The sequence below is a fragment of the Melozone crissalis genome, unplaced genomic scaffold, assembly GCF_028551555.1.
Source record: "Melozone crissalis strain CALT ecotype California unplaced genomic scaffold, PUWL_Pcris_2 ptg000009l_1, whole genome shotgun sequence".
NCBI classification, from domain to species: Eukaryota; Metazoa; Chordata; class Aves; order Passeriformes; family Passerellidae; genus Melozone; species Melozone crissalis.
In genome coordinates this window covers 17,369,192-17,388,024 of record NW_026535787.1, presented here as the reverse complement: position 1 = coordinate 17,388,024, position 18,833 = coordinate 17,369,192, and the positions used below count along the sequence as shown (strand labels likewise).

Below are 18,833 nucleotides of genomic sequence, written 5' to 3'. Positions count from 1 at the left end.
GAACAGCTTTCATTAATTTTCTGTTGCAAGTAAAAAAGGATCTCTTCTATGTTAATATTTTTGGCATGTACTGGGTGGCACAGTAGGTGGGAAACTCAGGAAGTCTTGCCAAGTAGCAGTTTCAAGATAAGTCATAGTGCAGAAGAACTTCTCAATTAAGTGCACTATTATGGTTTAGTCAATCCTCTGTAGATGAATAAAATTATTTAAATTGCTAATGCAGATGTTTTCCCTACTTGTGTTTCTCTTTATAGTCTTCCTTGAATATTTTTACTTTCATTTATATTGTGTGAAGCTCTTTTCTACTCAGCAGTGTTTTATAAACATTGTGAACCCATGGGATGCATCTACATCTATTTTGCAACTGTAATCTTTTGGGTTTAAATATTCTCCTTTTTTTTATGATTCAGAGCATTTCTTTTACCTGTTTAATATTTGTCAAATTTGTGGCTGTCTAATTTAGACTTGACTTTTCTTACTCTGGTGTTCATAAGAAAACTCTAGCTGGCATGATTAAACTGGATGTCAAACATAGGCTATGTTAAAAAAGACATCCCATTTAGCCAGGATTATTTTTTTCATACCTTTACAAAAGTTTCATACCTCACAACAGGACTGATCCTTTTCAAGCATCAGAAACTTCTCATGAAAAAATTTTGGATCTTCATCACCAATCAGCATTTCAAACACTATTGAAAAAAATGTTAATGTTTGTTAGGAAACAGTTATGGAATGTTAGTAAATGTCCACAAATGAAATCTGATCAGATTTTTCTTCAATAGAAATAAAAGTTGGTTAAGGCTCAGATTTTTCTCTTTCCGTAAAGGAAGAAGCAAATATTTTCCTACTGTGTGAAACTGAAGAAATGAGCTGCTCTTGGATGAGCCTGTAAAGTGTTCGAACATAGTGGTTTTATCTTTGTGATGTGTCAGCAAGGAACTTATCTTTATGTGATGTGTCAGCACCAATATTGCAGCAGCCATTGTGCAGTGGGAATGAAGAACACTTCAGGAGAAGTCTATATCCTGTCTTAATCCCCCTGGAAATCCAAGGCAAATGGTATCCACCACCATGCCTTCATCAATTCTGTGTTTTCTCCTCAGTAGCTGAATTTTCTTTTTGGGCATTCATTGACTCAAAGTGGGAACAAAGTTTTTAACAAAGTTTTTCAGTCAGGGCAATGTGCTACTCGTGTCTTGCTATGTTTAGAATATATTCTGAGGTATTCCTCCTCCCAGGAATTAAAGTGCACATTTTATTGAAATATTGTCAGGAGTAGCTAGTTTAAAAACATTTATATCAGTTACAAATGATCTTATCAAAGCTAGGTATATTCCTATAACCAGATTTCTGTTTTGCAGTCAATCATAACAAGGAAGTTAATGAAGCAAAAAAAAAAAATCACTTAAGTGGTGCTCTTATTAATTTTACCCTTACTGGACAAAAGTGCTTGTGATTTGTATAAATTATGAGAACAGTTGCCCAAGTGACCATGGTGTGTATATGTAGAATTCTAAGAAAGATTAGATCCACATATATTTCTAGTCAGTGTGTAGAAGAAAAACTATTAATTTATTATATTGATTTGAATGACTGTTGATAATGTACAATAAGAAAAGAATAGGAAGCAGTCCATTCTTAGCAAGTTAGTGTAATGATAAAAGTACAAGTCTTAAAAAGCCAGTAACAGATTCACCGAAATTTCAGTCTATTTCAGGGGCAATCTACCTGGCTTGATGCTTCTTCATCTGGCATATTCTCCTTACTGTGCCTGTTAATCATCCCCAAGATTGCTGTTAGTGGGTAACCTCTAACCTTTGGCATTGGCAGTACATAGCAGTCCTCAGGACCTCTTAACTCAGTTCTGTCAGTCAGTGTCCCACCAGGGTTTAAATTTGTAACTCCCCATGACCTGAAATGGAGTCACTGTTCTCAGCCTCAGATTTTACCATCTCCATGTGGGTGTTAGGCTTTTGTACAAGTGTTGCATAATAAAAGTTTTTTCAATGTGTTACTGAGTCAGAAGATAGAAACCACATGGAATAGCACAGTTCTGCTGGCCAAGGTTTTCTCCAGTGCAAGTTTGACCTCAGTGGGATATTCCTTGGAAGATCTGGTTTTGTGAGCAAATGAGCTTGGAGTAAGAGGTGCCATATTCTCAAACAGCCTTGATAGCTTTTACTGCTTCAGTGAAATTACTGCTTGCTTCTTCAGGGAATATAGTGGTCTTCTGTATCTATGAGATTTTGAAGAAACTCCGATGAAAAAAAATTTACTGTGACATTTTTCAACAAATCATTCTTTTGGCTTAACTCCCTAGAGATTAAGAGCATAAACCAATAGAGTGCTACGTATTTCCCTCAAGATAAGATAACCCCAAATGCTAATCTCCTGTTGAAACAAAAGTATTCACTGCCATTTTTGTGAACCAAAAATGGAAGGTGAAATTTTGAAGCATTCTTCAAGTGCCTGTAGTACTAGAATTTAAAATAAACCAAAAATATCTAAATCAAAAAACTCAAGTACAGTTTGTGGAACCTGTTTCAGTGTCCTCTGCTTTCTGACACCAGTGGAAGACAGTTGCTGAGGGAAGATGGCAAAATTACAATATCCTGCTGCACAGTCATGTTCAGTTCCTCTTTTTATTATTTCCAAGAGAGTAAGAAGTTTTTTCCCTCTCTGCCTAGCTGTGTTCAAACAAATATTACTGGACAGATCTGTCAAAATAAAAGTACTCATTTACTCTACATCCAGGTCTGAAAAAGAGAGAATACTCTGTAGGTTGTTGGTTCTTTGTATTTTCTTTGATTAGAACACCTCTGTAGCTGGGGGTCAAAAAAGGTGGTTTTCGACTTTCACTTCTTTAGGAAGAAAAGTCAGGGGATGGAACAAAACCCATTATTTTCCATGTTAGATTAAAGCAGAGTTTATAGATACAGTAAAATATAATATTCTATTGAGTGGATTGTGTAGAAAAAACCCCACACTTTCAGATACCTTCAGGTTTTAAATTCCTATTTTTGCATATATGTCTTTTTTAAGTTAAATGCTGTGAAAATTTCACATTGGCATCGTTTTAATTGCTTTACCTGTGATTTAAATGTCCTAATCTCCTACTTGCAAGTAGCAGAGATTTTGTGTTTTTATTTTGTTTTTATCTGAGGATTTTAAAAAATGTGAGAAAAACAGTAAGGGAAAACCAGGGAAGAGTCCATACTTAGTCTTTGTGTTGCATAGTACAAAGAAGTAGGGCTTTTAAAATCTGAAATTCAGAAATAAATGTGCCTATCTCCTCCTGTGCTTATTTACAAACTTCCATCATTATGCAGCTGCCAACTAAGTCATCCTTTGTCTTGCAAGTGTCATACAAAATGTATTTTAAACATAGCAGAATTTCTTAAAGGAAAACATACAGCAGCAAATACACTCCTTGAGTTTCAGATGCTTTTGAGTTGCTGCTGTGGGAGTACATGCTTAAAGCTTGTTTAAATTGGAATGATTTGTTCAGTCTCTCCTTTTTCAGACTCTCACTCTTAATTTCAGTCATTCTACTGAAAGTTTTAAGTAGAAGAAGTGAATTTTAGTGATCAAGAGTCAAAACTAAATTAGAAAGGGCTTTGCAAACCTAACTGGTAACCATCACTGGTGTCATTCTTTCCATTTTTTATATATGCCAGTGTCTGTTACTTTAAAGAAAACTTAGCAGTAAAAAAGGAAACATTATAATCAACTTCATGGGTCAATTTGGGCAACTCTCAGTGTATGAAAAATCATATTTCAAACCATTTCTTTTATTGCTTTCTAGCATTAAATGGATGCTGCACTTCTAATGAAGTCTAACTGTAAATAAATAAATACCTGGTGTGCTGATAGTCTCTTTTAAAAAATTCTGATTACATTTCTGTGAACAAAAAAAAGAAATGAGATTTCTGATCTATTGTCTCTGGCAACACAAAATCACAGAGCTGGAATGTTCTTATATCTCCAAGGCTTAATTGTTTGTTTAGTGTTACGTGGGACTAAAATAGTCATGATTGTTTGGAGTTTTGGTTGGGACCTGGTTCCAAATAAATCCATGGTATTTATACAAACTGACCTAGTCCTGAAATCTCACAAAACCATCTGCCTTATAAGATTTCCAGTATCTAATTGTTTGTGTCTGAATTTTTGACTGTGGAAGCGTGTTCTGGGAACCTGGCTGAATTGAGATTAAAATGGAAAAATGGCACTGGAATTCTTGGCAAAACAGTATCATTCATACTGATAGATGAAAACTTAGTGTCTTGCCTATCCATCCTAGGATTCTACTTCTTTTAACAATGAATAAGATTTGCTTCATCTCAAAAGAAAAAAATCTCTGTGCTCTTTTCTTAAAATTCTCATTTTATTTTGGTTTCTAGTACAACAAAAGGCTGTCTCTAAACTGAGCACTGCCTTGCATTGTGGAGTTTTAAAAAACAAACTTTCTAATCTGAACATAGAAGAGGAACAACCTTCTGTGTCAGGCTGAGAGTCTTTCACATTGACTCTGCAGCCACAGTAATCACTACAGTGGTTGGCCTGTGAGTAATCTTGTGCTCTTGTGGCTTCCTTTGAATTATGAACTTGGTCTCACTTATTTTATTTCTGCCATCACATTTTGTTTACATCTTATGTGGAGGCAAGCAAAGTAAAAATATCATCTAAGATACATAGTTTCAGGATTGTAGACACTAAGGATTCCATTATTTTGCACAATTGTATATGGAGAGAGGCTCTCTTGATGAATGTAGGCTTATTTCTCTGCTGTGGCGGATTTTGCTTTTTTCCCCCTCATTATTACACAGATTATTTCTGAGTGCAACAAAACCTCTCACCTGCTCATGCCACCGTTTGTTTTAAATTGTTGGACTTTTAGCTGTCTAGTAAAAAGGAAGGAGGTAAAATTTTTCTACAGTTCCTAGGGTGGCCTGATTGGTGGTATTTTCAAATTAGTGAAGCATTGCCTGTTAGTGGGAGAGAGGGAGGCACTAACTTTTATGGAGTTTGACAAAAGAGCTCTAATGTTTTATAGAGTGCTAGCTGGTAAAGAAACAGAGTAACCCCTGCAATCATTTGATTAATATTTGTTGTAAATATAAATACAAGAGCATTCAATAAACATTCTTCTGATGAAATGTCCCCCACCAAAACACACAACAAATCAATTAATCAAAATGAAATGTTAAATTAAGTGAAATATTGTTAGATCTTTATGCCTGCTGGGAATCTAGATTGAAATAATTTCTCACCAAGTGTAGCTGGGTGTGCCATCCCCTTGCTGAAACATCAAACCAGTATTCCCAGGTGGGAATAGCATTTCTAGGAGCATTCCACAGTGTATTAGCTGTTAGAACCCTGTGGTGAGCAATCAGTTTTTCCTTTTCTTGCTTCACAGAGATAATGGGAAATATTTTATTTGAGAAACATGTAGTGTAGCTTTCCCTTCTGTGTTAGTATGACAGCACTCTATTTCAGCCTGCCTTATGTTGTTCTGGAGTGGATCTATGCAGATGTTGTGCTGAATGTTTCCAGTTCAGCCAGCTGCACTCATTTTGTGCCTGTATGTCACTGCCACGAGGGGATTGATAGATGTGAGTGGTGACTGGATCTTGCTGCTTACTCATGTCTTCAATTACATGTGTTGACTGTTTGATATTGTATTTTTGATGAAAGAAAGGTTCGAAAAAGGGAGAAATTAAAATTACAACAATATTCAATCAGTGCACTGTTCTCAGGCAGACACTGAAATTGCATTTTATTTGGCAGTTTTTTGGTCTGGTTTAACAATGAGTTGTTGTTCTTTGATGACAAAACTTGGCATTTCTGAATTTTCACTCTATAAACAAATGATTACATTTTCCCAAAAGCACATGTAGATATTTAGATATTTTTAATAGTCAAATGATTGTGACCTGCAAATTCTTAAATGGAACTTCATTTTTATTGCTTTTTATTGAAATGGTTGAGGAAATTCTGTCATCACAGTCAGTGTTTTTAGTACTCACTATGGCAAGTTTCCACTGAAATAATTATACCCTTGGTGAAGTTTTTATAGGCTTGGAAATCTTGGAGTTGAGAGCACATTTCTTCTGTGCTGTTTCTCTTTCTTTCTACTGGCATAGTTTGGCACAATTACGAAAATCTTCTTTTCAGATTTTATAATGGTCTTGAATTTAAGTAAAAGATGGGGCCTTTCTTTTTTTATTGTGCATATGTTCTTAGTATTTTAATTTATATTAGAGTGAAGAAATTTCCAGGTGTGGAGACAGCATTAAAAAGTACAACATTTTGTCCGCTAGAAGCAAGTGGGGACAGCCACTTAAAAGCCTATTCATTATCAACAAGTTTTTAGTGTTTTTTTTTTTCTCCTTGTTTCTGGTGCAGCTGTTCTTTTAGATTGTTCAATAACTGAACTAAAGCATTTTCCATCACATGCAAACACTTTATTTCTATCCCATTGGATTAAAATAGGTAGGAAAATGTGAGGATGAAGATGAAAACCAATGAAAATGCCTCTTTCAGGCAAGGGGAGAAGGTGACTATTCCCAGTTGAATTCACATCTGATGTCTGTCTTTACTTATTCCAAACCCCTCTCCAAAAAACTGTATGGGGTCCAGTAAGAGGCATTTGTGTAGAAGATTGAATTTGTTTATTAAAGTTGCATCCTTTGCAAGACAGTGACAGGGAGTTCAAATAAGCTTTTCCTGTTGGTTAATGTATCTGTGGCTACATACAAATAGGTTAAGAGGACAAAGGAGAAGAATTTTTCCTTCTTTTAATGTTGCCAGTAATGGATTGTTTAAAATGCTCTTTGTCAGTTTAACTGACAATTAGGTCTGTTATTTGACATTTGATTAGATCACAGCCCACAGAAGTAAGGAGGCAGATTATTACTTGGTAGTCGTGGAACTGAGAAAGGATATTCACTACTTGTCTGTCTTTTTTTCCCCTTACTGTTTTTTTTTCTTTCGTTTTCAAGTTTTAAGATAGACTATATCTTGTTTTGAACACAAAGTAGTACAGTTAATGAAGTTATGTGAGCCAATGTAAATATTGATCTTGGAACCTGGTAAAGTACCTGAATGAGCTGAATTGTAGCTCCTGGTTTACCAGGAGAATCTATATTTTTTGGTGCCAAGAAAACAAATTTGACAGTTATGAGATAAAGTATGTAAACAAAGTGAACCATAAGGTATGGAAATATTTTCCATGAGTGACACTTGCCTTGTCTTAGGTTGTGTTTTAATAGTGAAGTAGGCATTTCTGTCTACTCCACAGTCACATTTCATGTAAGGTGTACTCTGAAAGTGCTGCTCTGTAACTTCAGCAGAAGCAGCTTTATGAATTGGCTGTATTAGGTTCGGTCCACTAAGTAATTTTAGTCTGGACTTTTGAAAATTTTTCAGTTGATTAAGAATCTTTTTTGGTTGGTTTGGGGTTTTTTAAGGAAGAGATTCCTTTGTCTCTATACAATTGCCTGTATAATGCCTGTAATAGAGCTCACAACCTTGATTTGCATGCATTAAGTTTTTCTGTTTAAGTGTGGCAAAATTCAATTGGACTGAATTTGTCCCTTTTCAGATGATGTAAGTGTGAAATAGTATGAATGATGGATATGAGTTATTTATGTTATGTGTAAAAATTTTCAGTAATACTTGGATTAAAAAGTTGCCAGATCTTTCTGAGATTTGCTTTTCCAAGAAAAGAAACTTCCACTCCATTCTGGTAGTGATTCAGTAAGTATATTGAAAATGAGATTATGTCAGCCAGGGGAGTTCTTGTGCTGAAGCTCTCACCATTTCCACTACCTTGATTTTGATTGGTTAGCATTGCAGTCATGCTTTTTCAGGGTGGTGCTCCTTGACAGAATTGGGCAATTTCTGGAGAAATGTTTCCTAATTTCACAATCTGTTAGCATTCATCATGTTATTAAACTGCTGGAAGTAATGTCTTGGTTTATTTTTTTGTTTGAAGTGGGGGCAATTCATAATGGGATCTCTGAATGAAGAATGTATTATGCAAACAACAGATATTACTGGTTTTCCCTGGATAATGTTTTTGGACTAATTTTGACAGGAACACCTTTCACTGGATGAATATAGATGATTTTGAGAAATCAGTAGAGGCTTCTTGACTAGCAGGCTCATGCTTCAATTGACTGGTTCTGGCATATGTCAGAATTACAGCAACAGCTTGGAAACTGAGCTTACACTTTGTGGTTAAAACCTTGCATAGATTGCTTGTGAATAAGGAGACTGTCCTTTTGCTCTTTGTACAATATTCCTAATGTCAGGGTCTATATGATTGGGTATATATATGTGGAATTAATCTGGCTTTTCTGGTATTTGGTGTCCATTAAAAGCCAGAAAGAACATCATCATCATCATTATTATTTCATTATAATAATTATTATCATTATTATTTTCTCACAAAAATTGTTGCAGTGAATCCTTTGTGTACATTTATTTTTTTTTCCCCAAGCAGGTTCTATACAGTTCGCTACAGAGAAAAAGGTAAAGACAAGAAATGGGTTTTTCAGCTCTGCCCAGCTACAGAGACAGTGATTGACAATCTGAAGCCAAACACACCTTATGAATTTGGAGTTAAAGACAATGCAGAGGATAGTGTTTGGAGCAAGACTTTGAATCATAAGACAGTTCTCTCTGGTAAGTATTTGACAGTAGTTAATCAAATAGCTGCTGATTTTGACACTATTTTCCCCTCTATTATGGAATTAGAATAAGCTACTGATAAATTTTTTATTGTTTAAATGTCATGCATTATGCCCCTAAAAATTCTCTTATGAATTGCTGAAACTAGAAATATTTTGGTTTTGAAAAACTGCCACCTAGTCTTCTGAAAGTTGTTCTCTTGTCATTGCAAATAGAGGATCTGCTGCAGGTTATTAGAATTCTAATGGTGTTTAGTACAGATACACATCAAGTGTTGAGTATGAATACTTATACTCCTGACTGGATTCTAAGCTTTTTCCTTAGACCATGAATAATAAGATGATCAAGTAATGAACTAATCCATCAACCATCACCCAGCTAATCTATTGAATTTCTTTTTCATCATGAGTGATGGAAATCATTAGCGTTATTTGAATCTTCTTTTACACCTGCGTTTACATTGAAGCTGCTCTTCAAGCTAGAGCCTGTCCTGCCTCAATGGGCCCTTTATGACTCCACTCAAAAGATGAATTTGAAGCTAATTTACAATTAAAGTATTATATGGATCATGTCTGAAGCATGCAGTGTTATGTATGCCTTTGTTTTTGTTTTCATGGAGCAGTGTATGAACCTCTGGCTGGCTGTCGTTCATATTTTAAGGTTCTCCTCTGAAATCCCAAGACAATGCAGGAAAACTGATGTTAAATTAACCCTTGTAAAAGCATGTATTGCTGAAAGAATCGATCATACCAGTAGAGGAAACAGGCATCAGTACAGTTTTCCTCATAATGAGAAGAAGAGAGGACTTAACAGATTATCCAATTTGGTTTATTTTCCTCAAGTATTTGCATAAAGGTATTTTGAAGCATGATATTGCTCAGAAGATGGTGGAAACTCCTATGCTTAGTATTTTTAGCTTCACTCAAAATATAAAGAATGGGAATTCTCATTAGAGAGCCTTTTTCATATGAGATTTCCAGCTGAAATTTAATTTGGACTTCACTTTTAACTTGTAGGTGAGTTACAGAGCTCAATATACTTGAGGACAAGGCAGGGGAGCAGCATGGTGGCTTGTAACACTGGGGAAACCTTCATACTCCCTAATAAACAGCTTTGTTGGCCTTAATTATAGAGTACAAAGCTTTGAAGCACCTGCCCAGTGTCCTTGGAGCTGTTTTAGCTGTCCAGAATAATGCCATGGATATAGCACACCTTAGAGAGGATATTGGTGGTAGCCTTTATCTATACCTCACAAAAAGTTCTGCTTTGCAGCCTGACAGATATCCTACCAAGTGTTTTTTTCTGCTTTTTTCTACATTTAGAACATCTTAAAGTCATCTGTAGAGCAAATGATGAAATATATTTCAGCACTTAGAATAAGAGGGGGTGATGAGTGTAAATATTTATAGTTTATTACTTGTTCAAGACTGGTGAAAACATCACCAAATTTTATCTTTATATATAATGTATTTTTAAATTCTGTTTCTTGCGGACATTTTACATTTTTAATAGGTCAGGAGAATCATTCTTGTAAATTTATGGAGTCCCACTGAATTTAGTTGAAAGATGATTTCTTCTAAGAGTTCATATTCTATTTACATAAGATTTCTTTTGTCTGCAGTGTAGACTTGTGTATTCAGTGGATGCTTCTGCAGCATCTAAATCCCAGGAGTTTGTAATTACCCTGCATGTCTACATTCTGGTCTACCGATAAAGAATCTTATAATGGGAAAATTGTCAGCACTTTCAAATTCAAGCCTTTCATATTTTTAGTGGTAGATACAGAAGATGTGGGCAGTAAACAGAGTGTGTGTATTTATAATAAATGTACAACCAGATCCCTGTAAAGTTTATCAATCAACATGAACAGACACTTCTGTGCTAATTTCTTGTTCTGTGTCAAGTTCTTCTCATATAGGAGAATCATCTCAACCAACACCAAACATCCTTCACTGTACATGTTCTTTATCCCTCTGAAGAATATATCAGTTATAGAAACTGCAAGTTCTTGTGCATGTTCCTGGATCTGTTGAATCCACAGGCTGAATTTTTGTTATATACAAAACATGGGAGGGGCTGGGAGGAGAATCTGCTTTTAATTCATTATTTGAAATCACATTAAAGGCATGGCAAAAGTTCAACATTTATTTAACTGATTTTTTTCAGAAGAGATGAAAGTAGCTTATTTCAGACTGTCTTGCCATGATTTTCTCATGAAGTCATTGAGAAACTTCTGTCACTTTTCTCTTGAATTTAGGCCAATAGTAAGTCCTGTTATTTAGAAGTACCAAGCACTTTGAAAGACTTGTTTCCAACTCAAGTGTATCTCAATTGATATTTCTTTAGAGTTTAAATTTTTTTCTACTTCTCATCTGTTTAGGATGGAATTTGTAAATTTGCAGCTTGACTCTTGTTTGCACATCCATTGTTGGAAGGACAGCAGAAAAGTGTAAAGGTTGAAGATGCAGAGAAAGTTTCAAGCAGCAAGCTAGAATGGAGTAGGTGCTGAACAGGACTGTTTCTTGACTTACTCAACAGCTGCATCACAAGAAACTTCTAATACTTAGAAACTAGAGGAAAACTTAAGAGAAAAAAATTCAGAGTTTAAGCTTGGGGTTTGTTGATACACTGAGATAAACAAAACCATAAACAAAACAAGAAGAATACGTTTCATTTCCTTGTTGTCAAAATGTGAAGAGAGGGACTTGCGGATATATTAATGGATCTGGAGACAGGACAAAACAATTTTTCCATGATGTGTTTTTTATACAGACTTTTAATTAAGCCTTCTAACTTTCCAAGCTGACAAATAAAGGGTGAATAAACTTGGTTTGCTTTGCTTTGGACACAACAAAAAATTAATTCTGTGAATTTATTTTTCTTTCTGTCAAAACAGGTAAAAAAGTAAATGGACAATTCCAGAATATGTATAAGTTGGTACCCAATTCCCAAACACAGGTATGCAAAACAGTCTCTTTTTTAAGCTGATTTGTATTTTATATGATCAATTTTTTTATTCTCTGTTAGTGTTCAGTGAGAAAGAAATTATCAAGGCCACAAACGGCCAATATAGAAAGCAATCTGCTAAATGCACTGTGTGGAAAATGTTTAAATGGACCAAATAACTGAGAACTGTAACTGAGATGATTACCTACACTTATTCCAACTTATCTAAGATAAATCTGATGGTTTCCAGCTGTAGATTCAAAACCTAGAAGTTGCTTATTCCTTTGTAGAAGTCAGGTTTGTTAAACTGTGATATTTGTTGTGATCAGTTAAGTTAGGGAAAACATGGTGATGTGATTTTATAGAGTTATTTTGTATATACTCAAGTTTTCTAAATTAGTCATCTCACTGAATTCACTGATAGTTCCCATATGTGAGGCAAGTGTTTGCAGAACCACAGGAAGCTGGAAAGAGCAATTTAATCAAGTTTGCTGGGCTGTCCATTAAATTCTTTTATGTGGCATGGTAAAATTTTTACCATTTAATTTAAAAAAATTTATTTTTATAAATAAAGATTTTTTTTCCCCCTCACTTGACTTTTTCCATAAACATTCTCAAGCAAACATGGATGGATTTCATTTGTTTATGGGTTCATGTACCCAGATTTTTTTTTCTTCCAACAGCTGAAGCATAAATGAAGGCTCTCTAGATCAAACCAGCTAGTGGGTTTTAATACAGTGAAAAAGACACATTTAAGTCATTACTTTTGAGCATTACCAGTTCTACTATGAGATTAAATTGGTTTATTTATATTTCCTTTCCTTTTTTTTAATCAGAGTGCAATTTTCAGCATCTAATCTTCTGGAGCATTTTTTTGTTCTGCTTCTTTTTAAGTTACTATCCCTGAGGCAGACTATGGCATAACTTCCCAAGAAAAGTTGTAGAAATCCCTCTTACTTTAAAGATTTTAGAGGGTTAACTCATGAGTGTTAATTATTACAAAAGAATAACCCACTCTTCACGATTCTCTTCTGTCTGAGATTTTCCAAATGTTTTCATGGTAGGAAATGGTAATGCATATTTTCTCATTGTTTGTTTTTCATATTTCAGAATATTATAAATGGTCTGTAATTATCAGACCTCAAATTCCTTCAGGAATCAAATCATAATTCATTAAATACATTTCCTTCTAGGAATAATTCGGTATGCTCAGAATCATAGAATCAATGAGGTTAGAAAAGATCTTTAAGTTCCTCAAGTCCAACTGCTAACCCAGCACCACCACCATGTTTACCATTAAACCATGTCCTCAAGTGCTGTATCCATGTATTTTTTAACACTTCCAGGCATGATGATTTCCCTACTGTTTCCCTGGGCAGTCATTTCCAATGCTTGACACCCCTTTCTGTGAAAATGAATTTTCCTAATATCTAATCTAAATCTCCCCAGTGCAACTTGAGGCCATGTCCATTCACTTAGGGCAGTAATACTTCAATAATTGCATTACATACAGAGTAGGATCAGTGGAATGCTTACATTATTGGAAATATACTTATGTCTTGAGATCAGGAGAAAAGGTTTCTATTTGTGAGTAATATAAATCTGTTGGTTAGATATTTAGGAGGGTGCTCATCTCATTATGTTGCTTTACTGTTTACTGAAGTCAACTTTACTGTTCTTCCCCTTGGTCCCATGAGCGTCTTTAAAGTTGCACAGCCCGAGATCAGGGAATTCACTCTGGGCCATGGAATGCAAGCTGAGTTCCTTTGCTCCTCTTAGCAAACCCTGTGTGCCAGAACCTTGACTGTTATGCTGCTTCTGTGCAAGTAGGGATTCTATTTATGCAGGAGAAGTCCTGAGAAAATGAGCTAAACCAGTTCTCCAAATATTTGCGCAGCTCAAGTATGAAAGGAGGACTAGAGCCAACATCTAGTCTTTTCTGTGATCTTCACAGGGCTCAGCTCCAGAGCAGCACTGCTTTATCACCCTCCACAGAAATATCATTAAAACATACCATAGATTATTCTAAATGTTCTCTTATCATTCTTGTTTTAGTGGTACAAAAAGCCAAAAAGCAGATAGTTTGCATTGTTCCTTCAGTTTCCACAGCACTAGGTGGGGTATGGTTCAGTGGTGTGATCAGATCATTGATGCAAAGCCAGAATGAATGTGATTTAGGCCAAGTTTGTTTGTGCTTTATTTTGCTCCAAAGACACAACTGACTCATATCAACATGGTCCTAACTCTTCTCTGTAAGGACATTTTTAAAGGCTGTTTATTAAAACAACATTACCAACCCATCTAGTCATTCTGCCCTTTCAACATCAGTCACATATCATTTGTGTTTCTTTTGGCAGTTTCATCCTTTAAGTTTGTCTAAGCTCCCAGGGCTGTGTAAGCAGCAACTCAGGAGAGAGTGGAAGAAAAGAAGTATTCTAGAAATGGTTATTCTTCTTCTTTTCATAAACAATGGGTAGTGGTAGGGCAGAAAAAATGCAGTAGAAATTTATTTCCTCTTCTTTCTGGTTAAGTTCCTCTAGTTTCATGTTCACCTGGAAGGTGCGATCCTTCCCACTTTTCCAGCCAAAAAGGACTCAGCTTCTACCATTTGTTAAACTATAGAAGGAAATATTCCTGCTCTTCCAAACCTTATTCAGCCTAGACTGACCATGATCCTTCCTTGAGGAGTCTCTTATGTGCATGCCAGTTAGTTTTGCTTTTTGAAGTATCAGAATACAACACAGAAAGAAAGAACAAGTCTCTTAAAGTACTGTTACCATGTGCTGTTTCACAGAACATTTGAGATTTGCAGTCCTGTAAGATTATGCTGTATGTGTATGGCAAGAAGTGAGATGCCTGACCTATGGTATAATTTACATTTCTTATTTTCCTCTGAAAATAAGGAATATATTATTTCCCATCTTCTTTCATGATGGCAGCAGCTGTTTATATAACTGATGTTCCTAATAATTATATGCTTTATTTTCCCTATCTGAAAAATATGGTTGATAGTGCCATTCCTACAGATGATGGGCTGACATTTCCAAAATAGTTTGTACAAGTAGTAAATATTACTAGGAATATCTAAATTAGTCACTTTGTGGAAACTGAGAAGAAAGCTTTGACAGCATGGGTAGATTTCAAGTGCAGCAGTTAGAGATTTGTGCAGGTGAGCAGCTGGGGAACATGGATTTCATGTCAATTATTCATTCCTGAGTGAAAAACTACATTTTTAATATACTTAAAGGTATTTTGAGTTTTTATATTGTTGTCATTGTAGCCATCCATTATTAGTCAACAAAGAATGTTCTTGTCAATTTAAGAACTGTTTACTAGTAAAAAGGCTGATAGCAATTATGATTAGAAGTTATACAGTAGAGGTTACAAAAGCATTCACTCCAGCTTTAGAGCTGTTTATTTGATTGTAAGGCTGCTGTGGAGATATAAAATAAAATTGACACCTTCTTCTAACAAATGCATTCCGTCCTCTTTGTTTGTCACATGAATAGAAGAGCTACTTCAAAAGCTGATTGTCTGCAACACAATTTTTTACTAGAAAACAAAATGGAAATGTAAAAAAGAAAAAATAAAGAAGGAAGATTATTTCTACCCTCATATAATGACAATGATTGAGCCATGTTCTCACCAATGCAAAACTGTTATTAGGTAGCAGACAGTAATCATGGAGTAAATTGCCTCCATCCATTTCCCCATCCCCATCCAAGGAAAGGTCCATCTTACTTGTGGAGATTGGCCTTCTTTCAGCTTATTAAACTTTGGTATGTGTTTAATGTGTACCCAACCATTGTTTTTAAAGCTTTTCACAAGTATTTAGAACAGAACAAAAATAGCTATCCTTAGGTAAATGATTAGCATTTTGTCATCAAGTGCTGACTTCTCATGCAAGTGTTCTTTCACATGAAGTAGGCCAGATGTCATCAAGAACAAAATTATCTGGTTCTGATTTCAGCGGAATGTATTTAGCATGGAAGGAGTTATTTTCTTTCTTGTAACTCAAATATAACTAAAACAATTCCCTTTTAATGTATGTAGCTTTTTTATGTCATTAGCATTACAGTCTACCTTCTCTCATCAGTTGAGTGTATTATTAAGCTTTCAGAATTTGTTCATAATTCTTATCTTTGTTATCAACTGTTTTCTTTTAATAGCTGTGGGGTCCATTCAGGTATTCCTTTTTTTTTTTTTTAATGGTATCAATATAATTTCACATTCACATTTAGGCAAGATGTAATCTGGGTCAAAGAGATATGAACAGCATAGGAGTCCAAGTACTTAGCATAAAAATTTAAGAATCATGTGGGTGGCTGGCTGCTTGTGCTTTGGAAACAATTCCACTAAATAAGATTTTTCTGAGCTAATCTACTTTAATCAGGCTATGCACCCAAGAGTACTGATAGTTTACAAATGTGTACCTGGTTCTGGAATAGTCTGTGTTCTAAATATAGTGTTCCTGAGAATATATTTGTGTCCTGTGACCAAATTTTAATTGGATATGTTTCACATGTTTTGCTGTAGTTAAATTTCATCTTTTCTTCAGCATTCTGGACTACTCCCCAGTGAGTGCTCCAGAGATCCTTAAGAGAAGAAAGAATTGGGGTTTCCTAAGCTTTAAAATACTGTGGTTTTATTAAACAAAACATCTTGAGCTGATAGAAGGAGATCAAAATGTGATATTACCACATTAGCCTGTGGGAACTGAAGCACAACCATCAGGGACCAGGGCCAGAGCCATATCCACTGTTAATTTGGGACAGGCGTGGTATTTGATTAGAATCCTCTATTTTTATTGCTCAGTTCAATTACTATTGTGGCACTTCTCCCAAGGCACTACTTTTATCCATTTTTTCTCTTTTTTCAGATTATACTGAGTGATAATAAGAAATTGGTCCCTGTCACAATAATCAAACAAAGTAAGTTTGTGCATTGTTTGAAATGTGTTCTTATACTCTGCAAGAGTGACTTGAGACTAAAATGAGTGTCAGGGCAATGGGATGTCCTGCAGCTGTCCCTATAATAACATAAGCACAGAATTTCAGTTTCACCAAAATTAATATGCCAGGGGAAAGAGATGCACAATTAGGAGATGATGTAGAGAAAACAGAGTTTGCAGTCTCTTAAACTGAATGTAAATACAGGAAGGATTAGGATGGTGTCCTGATCTGCAAGTATTGAGGAAAGGTTTTTAGAATGGTGGGGTTTGTTTCAGGTGTGGTTTTGTTTCTTATTTCAGTTTTGTGGTTGTTGTTATTGTTGTTTTAATTAGCTTCTAATATCCCTGTGTTGTCTCCACAGTTATTCAAAATCGGACACAGTCAAAAGCACCAGATAGTTCCTCTCTCCCAGGAGCAATATTAGGTGACTAGAAGATATTTTTATTAATTCTCTTAACCCCTGGTTGAAACTTAGAATTGTGCAAATGCTTTTAATTTTCTTGATCTTAATTGTTTTTCCTTGCATATCAAAGGATATTTTGCAGCTGGTGCAGACAATATTTGTTGCATTTTATGGCGGTACAGATGGTTCAAGAATGTTGTTACTTAATTGAAGTAGAATCACTTCATTGTTATTGTATTTAAAAGAAGAAACTGTGACTGTTTAAGTCAAGGAGTTCTTTTATACTTCAAATAAATTCTATGGCAAAGATCTTGGATTGTTCTTACTGGGCTTTTCAGGTAGCACAGTAACTTCACATCTCCAGTCACAAACCTGATATAGTAAACTACAGAAATCTTGCAATTAGAAATTGATGTTAGATCTCAGGGCATTACTGTTTCCCTCCAAGCCATTCAGTTTCATGCTTTTTGTTGTTGTTTCACCTATAAGAATATGCAATATTGGCTTAGAACATTAAACCAGGGGAAAGTCTGCCATACAGTGTGGTGAAATTTCCTGAAATTTCCTGGTCTGCCTGAAATTTCCATGAAAGGCTCACTGCACCATGTACCTTGTGACCAATTTATTCCTGGATTTATTGTTTATCCCTTTATATATTTTCTATGACTGCTTAACTTTGGCCAAAGCTTTCTTTGTGTGAGTTTCAGTGTATTGATGTGAATCAAACACACACATACAAACCCAGTCTGGTGTTGAGCCCACTTGGCCCACCAGACAGAATCTGTCCCAGTATCTGTGATGCTGCAGTACTCCAGAGTTGTGTGTTCCAGAGTCAAATGCTTTCCAACTCTGATAAATCATGAGATGGTGCTGATAGAAGGAGTGGTATAAAGGGCAAATAGCACCAAATGGGAGAGATAGTAACAGGATAGAAAAATTAATTTTCCAGATCTTCAGCCTGAGCTCCCAGTGGTTCAGTTGTAGTTACTCATCTCAGAGAGCAGACTGTGTGCTTTCATGTCTTCCGGAATTAATGGCATACATCTTTCTCTGTAGTGCACCTAATTGTTCCAGGTCTCAATGAAAGTCAGCAGAAACTTCCTCCTCTCCTGACAATAGATGACATACCTCAAGCATCCAGGAAAAAACTGGGTAAGCAGAAATGCTAAACAAATGAGAAATGCTGAAAACCATTTTGCACTGTGAAAATAATGATTCATAAGTCATTAAATCCTCGCTGTAAATTTTTATTTTTAAAATATCTTTTAATGAACAAAACAAAACCAAATCCACATGTGTTTAACATAGCTTGCAGTGATTGTGCAGTGGAAATTCATTGGGTCCTAAAGGTACTCAGCTGTCCACATTAATCCATGTTGGCTTACTTAGTCAAACTAAAGTGAGACAGAAATAAATCTGTGGTAAAAGAGAGCAGATACATCTTAGTAATTACTCTCTAATGCCTGTTCTTTTAGCTAAGAATGAAACTGGAGTATGGCCTGCTGAATCCAAAACACCAGAAGTTCAAGAAATCTCCCCACAGTCCCTTCCAGGTAATGAAAATTCTGTTTTTAGAAACTCTGTGGAATGTCTTTGCCAAATACATAAACTAAAATGAAACCCGTCTTTGTGCTCTACAGTTAAAATAGTAGTTGGAAAACAGGAGGATAGTGGCTGAATTAGCAAGGAGTGGTAATGTGGATAAAAAATCTGAATCCAATTCTGGACAAAAGTTTCAGGTGAAATAATTATTAGGTTTCTAAAACTGCTTGGAATTAGAATTATACTTTGTGTCATGATGGATGCCTTGAAATTTGCAAAATGGCAAAGTGAGGTTT

At 35.4% G+C, this 18,833-nt stretch overlaps 1 protein-coding gene across 1 annotated transcript in view; it reads left to right on the top strand.

Moving 5' to 3' along the window:
* ABI3BP (ABI family member 3 binding protein) overlaps window positions 1–18,833 on the top strand; it is a 135,280-nt gene that overhangs the window by 30,379 nt on the left and 86,068 nt on the right. Inside the window, exons 5-10 of the mRNA XM_054270463.1 lie at window positions 8,504–8,688; window positions 11,591–11,652; window positions 16,520–16,571; window positions 16,954–17,016; window positions 18,052–18,147; window positions 18,471–18,548. Of these exons, the coding sequence (XP_054126438.1) occupies window positions 8,504–8,688; window positions 11,591–11,652; window positions 16,520–16,571; window positions 16,954–17,016; window positions 18,052–18,147; window positions 18,471–18,548 (536 nt within the window). The remainder of the gene's footprint in view (window positions 1–8,503; window positions 8,689–11,590; window positions 11,653–16,519; window positions 16,572–16,953; window positions 17,017–18,051; window positions 18,148–18,470; window positions 18,549–18,833) is intronic.